The 6,941-nt window shown below is 34.9% G+C and overlaps 1 protein-coding gene across 1 annotated transcript in view; it reads right to left on the reverse strand.

The window, feature by feature from the left end:
• Nucleotides 1-6,941, reverse strand: part of NHLRC2 (NHL repeat containing 2) — a 32,910-nt gene that overhangs the window by 23,374 nt on the left and 2,595 nt on the right. Inside the window, exon 2 of the mRNA XM_009325938.1 lies at nt 6,744-6,896. Within this exon, the coding sequence (XP_009324213.1) occupies nt 6,744-6,896 (153 nt within the window). The remainder of the gene's footprint in view (nt 1-6,743; nt 6,897-6,941) is intronic.

The raw sequence follows: 6,941 nt of genomic DNA on the forward strand, positions 1-6,941 counted from the left end.
TAGCCATGTATACAAAATACTGAAACTCAGAAAGAACATTTCAGTAAAATTACTGAACTTTAGGACCATTACTTCCCCAGCTGGTTGACATTTAATACGTCATAAATTGTTCTTACTTCCTGAACTGCATACTAAGGTAGAAAATACTTACAAAATAATTACGGGTAAGCTGTAGCAGTTCAACTGATACTTTGGTTTTTTTCAGATGTTTATGATGTTATGATACCTCATTGTCTGTCGATTCCTATACACAACTATGGTGTTTTAGAAAATGAATTCTTTTCCACAGTTAACTAGGAATCACAAATGTAACACTGAACTCTAAAGTCCAGAGTCACCTTGGCATATCTAACTCTAGACAAACAGTAAAAAAAATAATGTATAGTCTTCTGAAATCAATACAGTATTCTATATTTCAAATAATTATGGCAGCACTGACAACTATGACAAAATGACAAATAGCACTTGTTACAAGTTCAAAGCAGGCTTGAACTCTTTTAAAAAAAAAAAGGGGGGGGGGGGAGAGGATTAAATCATTGATTTTTGCACCTCCCCTTAAAGTGTTTAACTTAATTTCTATATTTGGTTAATAAAGACAATGAAGAGCTTAGGTTTTCCCATAGCAGGGATAACTGCACTTGAACTCCTAGTATGAAGGCGTTGCATAAGCATGAAGTAATATAATTCTGCTTATATACACTGCATACATAATACCAACCCTAAATCCAATCAAAAGCACACAATTATGAGCTTCCTTGAATTGCTTGCTTATTTTCTTAGTTTTATTAAATTCAAACACAGAAATAAAAATCTGTGGCTCAGACTTCAGCTGCTTTTCCCTTGTGGTAAGAAATAAATCTATTTCCACCCTAAGTAGACAATTACGTAAGCAGCCCCAAATATTCTACTCCCCCTTCCTACCCAACAGAAAAAGAATGAAAAGCCTTCATTCAAGCCCTCATTCAAGCCACTTTTCAATACTTTCTAGGAGCAAAAAAAGAAGGGGCGGGGGGGGACGGGGACAAAAAAGACTACATCCTTTTTCAGGGCTTTAAATTATGTTTTACTAGCATAATCTCTACCAAATGAAGTAAACTGTGCACGTGACATCAATACCATACTTCGTCTCACTTTCTACTTAAAAAATACTACTACCCATAAGCATAATCTTGTTATAGTCAAAGTAACTTGTCAATTCTAACTGAAGTAAGGAAGATAACAACAGTAACCATGCAGTTGTAGAAAGCTGCAATACAATAATTTTAAACCAGAACTGTTAATCTAATGGAAATCCTTAGACATTAACTTTACTACTTATCCAAAAATCACTCATGTTTCTGGATAGCATAAGCATTTTGTAACCACAAATATCAACTGGGGTCTTTCTACTTCTTTGTCCAAGTAAAAGTGTTAAATTTTCATCTGATCTTTTGTGTTATTTTGAGGAGAGGAGTGCAATTAAATGGGAAAGGAAAATATCCTTGGAGTTGACACCCAACTTGAGTTCATTTTACTGCAGTATTAGAAATTATTTTAACAACAACAAAAAAAGTACTTGCTTCCCCCTCCCCCCCATGAGGTCTATAAAAACATTTATAAACCCTTTTATCAGTAGCATTCAAGTATCTGTAGCATTTCCTTTCTTCCCCCAGTCACCAGTGTCTATAGGTGGTGGATTCCTTCTAGTACCGTATTTTTTCAGTAATACAAGTAATACCAAAAAGCAAAGATGACTTGGAGTCTGTACAGGGTGGCATGCTGAAGAACAGCCATTATCCAATCTAATCCAATTCTGATGATGCTTATACTCTGAAATACGACGAGTGTAGATCCTTGAAGAACTTCATAAGGTTCTTAAACCAGACTAATTTGTGCTCGTACAAATACTCACTGCAATTGAAAATGATGTATTGTGCTACTATAGACAAAATAGGTTTGGCTGAACAGCTACTAAATTTAGATAAGCAGGATACAATTTAGTTATAAAGGCAGATGTGCAATGTGAATGTCTAAGTAAGCAAGTTCTGTTATTTTGTGCTTACTCTAATATTGTTATGCTTTATCCTAAACAACAGCCAATGGAAATAGCCCTCCTGAAAGGACATGCATCTAGAAAAGACAATTTTTAAAATTAATTAATTAATTAATTAAACTTCTCAGTGAAGTTTTAAGACAACTTGAAACAGGAAAAGTCTTCATCAGTTTATCACAAATCTAATCAGAACATAACCTAAATATTTTCAATCACCTTGCTAACTAATTTCTCATCTTCTAGCTTCTCGTAGTTGCTAAAACAATACCCCTCTCTCCCCCAGTTTTTCTCTCTTCACTCTTTCAGTTGCAATTGCAATTAGCAAAATCCAGAATTAGCTCTCTGAGAAGGAAAACCACACACAAAATAGCTTTTTGCAGCTTGCATAATGCACCTTCCTCCTTATCAAAGAAAATTTTATTTATTTAGCACTCTAGCATTTTAACTTTTTAATCCACAAGAAGTATACTTTTTTCTGCAATAACTCATCTGTCTTACACATTTTATTTCATTCAGCATCAGCTGTTATGTGTCACACAATTAATTCTAAACTGGAAATTTACATACCAGATCATTACTGTTATTTGGCATTTACTACCCAATCCATTAAAGGGCTTCACTATTTGTAAAACTTCAGGCAAATACGTAAAAATAAAACGCTTTTGTAAAACAGTCCTCCAAAAGTCCTGCAGTTACAGTCAGTGGAGTTTGCCATTGCAAGAACAGTGAAACCAGCCCTCTGATCAGAGAGGGTCTGAACCAGGGCCCTAAAACTAACAACTGTAAACTACTGCATCCAAGGACATGGTTTGTAATGGAATGTAGTATTACTTTTATGCTTTTCTCCTACCTTTACGGTAGAGGTGCAATCTGGCTAGCTGGACATCTTTGTTCTACCCTCACCTCTGGTTTTGTGGTAGAAATGTAAGAAAGGCAATTATTTCAGGTCTTAAAGAGTTGTATTATTTGAGCTCAGGCGAGTTTGTTTCCTTCTAAAAAAAACACAAACCTAATTTAATGTCAGGTTGGCTTTTTATTTAGTTACAGAGAAATGGAAAACTATTTTTCTCTTTTAGCCCTTCTCCTCAACCATAAAACTGTGTTAATGGAGAACAGCAGCATCGGCAGGAACAGTAATATTTCAGTGTGACAACAGGAAAGGGTAAAGTGCTGCACAATAAAAGACTTAGTTGAATATAACAATTTCACAGATACAGAATTAAAAAAATCACTATAACTGATACAGTCTTTATCAATCCTATAGGCACAGCATGTTGCGATATCAGAGAGCTGAAGCTGTAGTATCATTAACTGCTGAACTCCAAACAGCAGGTCAAACAATTTAACTATAATAGGATCAGTAGCAGCGCCTGTATTTGTCCTTCAAACATATCATTAAAGCTAGAAAGACAATTCTATACTGAACACCTGAACAGCACAAATAAGTTATAACATCCTTTCATGAAGAAAACTCTCGTGGAAACTGACGGATGCTATGCTGGGATAGATGAATATGCACACCATTTAAAACACTTATTTGAAGGATCATACCAGAGCACAACACTGGATTTATGCCAAGCTATTTCTGAATATTAAAAAGTACTCCCTCTTATAGAAGTCATTTCTGGACTTCTGATAACATGAACTGAATATGCACTGGGGTTTAAAATAGCTTTCTGAATGCCACTTGAAAAACAGAAATAGCACCACTGAAGATAGCAGTGAGAACATATCAGATAAAGATGCTAGGCGACATTTAATTCTATGGAAAGCAGTCTTCATTTTGAAACAGATCTCCTGCAGTTCCAGACAATAGAACTATGTGCATATGTACACTGATATATATATAATAGCTTAGGATCACACTAAAACTACAGCTTCTTGTGCTCATACTTCTCATGTCTGATGATCACACTGCTGAAGTTTCAATAAACTCCACGTAAGAGGCATTTGAATCACATTAAAAAAAGATATATCAGAGTATCAAAAATATACGTACGCAATGTACAATCAAAAAAAGATATTGCTGTGAATTATATCAATATTGAGGTTTGCTCTTAGTTACGCAGAAAAATATAGGCAACATTCCTTCAAATATTCAAACAATAGATTAAAGATCCAAATGCATTATGAGATAGATGCTTTGTCAGAGTAAGATGTTGTTTTCATTCTGACTAATTTTGTCTGCTAGGTCAGCACCCTCTGCCACTTCTATAGCACGATAAATATATACCTGAAATGTGTAAATAAATGTTGTCTTTACAAATCTAAAGTATAGTAAAGCTGCAGTTTCACTATATATTTAATTGGACTTGCGGCTGCTAAAAGAAATCGTGTCGCTCATCTTTTGCGCCAAAATCAGTTTTTGCAATAACAAGCTGATAGATTTCGGAACCAACCCAACCAAAAGTGAACCCGTCCCCCATCCCCTGAAAGTGAGAAGGGATTTCCATTAACTAAAGAGAGTAGATGAAAATAGAATGAAACTCCAGCTTAAGGCCAAATACCAAGATACCTGCATCAATATATCTAGACATTCTTAAAGCCTTTTTTGTAGGTCTGACGTCCTTTCAAATTTAGTCTTATTCTTCCAACCTTTATCTTTCTCAAGTTTCTCAAGTCAACAACTCGGCTCTTTCTCCTAGTGATTAGTAGATTATGTTTGCCTTTGGTGAAGAAGATGCACACTGATATAAAACCATCTACTGAAGTATTTTTCTATGGCTTAAAAAACCACAACCCTTACTGCCTTGATATATTTATACATAAATATTTCAATATATAGCCTTATACTACTGTAATGCTAAAATTTACACACTTAGCACAGCAAAGAAAGATTAAATAATCTTGAAAAGGCTGACAATCAAAACATGAAAACAACAGAAAACGACCAAAAGGGAGATCTATAGTGAAAAAAACAAACGTATTTTTCTTTTTGTTTGAACACCAAGCACCTTAATCTCTTCCTGAATCCAACTGCTATCCTCTGTTTCCTAACACATTAAATTTAAGATTAATGCTACACACACCTGCTCTTCTTTCCTTTTACCTCCACTTGTTTTTCCACTTTCACCCCAAGTATCTTTTTTCTAACTTCGGTTCCTGTAGGAACAGGACAGCTCAAATTCAAAAAGAACTTATTAGGATAGCTCAAATGCAAAAAGAATTTATCACCTATCAGCATAGTATTTTCCTCAAGTAATAACTCCTATGACAGTAAGTTTAATACAAGTCAAACAAAGAAAAGTGTCTCCAAGTGGACCTCCAGTTCAGTTCAGAGTGCTGCAGCCTCCTCTACACTAGTACAGAGATGTTCAAATACTTTAAAGAGAAAACTTGTGGGGAGAGGTTGTTAAAATTATTTTTTTGTTATCAACTGATTTAACAGCTTCGTCTTAAAAAACAGATTAAGGATATGACAGTTATATTAATACAGTAACACCATACTACAAAATATTTATCATTTAAAGATATTATTCATTATATGATCAATGTAATCTTCTGAAATCTCAATCTAGACCTTCTTTCCAGCATGATATCCACAGCATGCCTGATATCCACAGCAATCCATTTACCATTTGCTAATCATCTTCCACTTAAACCCACCTCCCTCCCCCAAAAAATGCCATGACAGTTTTTCCTTATTAGATAAAGTTCCTCATATCTAAAACATTACACCAGATCTCGAATTTCTTCAAAGCAAGCAGCTAGCTTTTCAAGGTAGAAAAATCAGTTTATTAGAGTCTTCTGTAAAGCACTATGTAAACCTACAATATAGAAGTGAACTACTTAAAGAACTTGAAATTTCAAAGGCATTGTAATTTCTTTTTCTAGTGAAAGTAGGTAACACATGAAAATAAATGTTGCCAAAATGAAAATCAATCAGAAACGCCAATGGAGATTCAGAGACTTAAGCATTATAAGATAATGTTATTTTTATTACATATGTATATTATGCTTAATATAATATTTTTAGGGCTGAAAGTAACACTGTTCTTCATCTCACTGTTCAGTCTATTAAATTATCCAAGATAAGTGAGTAGCTGATACATTCTGTGTAAGACCACAGCTTATCTCTGACAAGTCATCATGATGACAAGAGACTGCATTCTAATTAGTAATTACCCTGCATTTTTATTCACTGAGAGATATAAATTCACATCGGAGATGAAACCTGAAGACCTTAATTCCCTCTCCAGAATACAGGAATATTAGTCGCATATAAGGTGATGCCAATACCAAAAAAATTCCAAACCAAGCTTACATATTTTGTTATTTCAGCTAGAATGGAAAAAAACAAGTAATCTTAACTATATCCGTTCTACCACCTTTACTATGATCTGCTCACAGTTCGTTCCTAAGTCAAGTGTAGAGGGTTACATATGTAGATTAACTTTGAGCCCATATCTTACATCCTTTGCGTAGCTTTTTGCAAATAGCCTTATTTATGAGGATATCAGATTTGGGCTTTAAGCACATATCCTGTTTCTTTAATTATACAGACACAACAGATACCTTATTTAACCCCATTTAAAAATGTGATGAAAGTATACACAGTCACCTGTTTTAGGCTACTTAAAAGATAAGAAGACATTTTTAGGCACCCCTGAAATTTTGCCAGCTGTTTAGTAACCAGCAACAAAGTGACTCAGCTACTCCGCCTGCAACACTGCCAGGAAATTCTATTCCAAGCAAGCCAAAGCACTTTTACCTTTATCAGAGTACTGGTGCTCTAACGCATGGAGATCAGGCAGCAGGTGCAAGCAATTGATGCAGCAGTAAGTAAAGAAATCCAACACCACAACTTTTCCACAAAGGTCTTTGTGTAGAGAAATAGGACCTTCAGTGTTTAACCATTGTAGATCTGGAATACAGAGAACAGAGATCCCCAGTTAAGGGAAGGGTAGGG

The sequence above is a fragment of the Pygoscelis adeliae genome, unplaced genomic scaffold, assembly GCF_000699105.1.
Source record: "Pygoscelis adeliae isolate BGI_AS28 unplaced genomic scaffold, ASM69910v1 Scaffold4, whole genome shotgun sequence".
Taxonomy (NCBI): Eukaryota; Metazoa; Chordata; class Aves; order Sphenisciformes; family Spheniscidae; genus Pygoscelis; species Pygoscelis adeliae.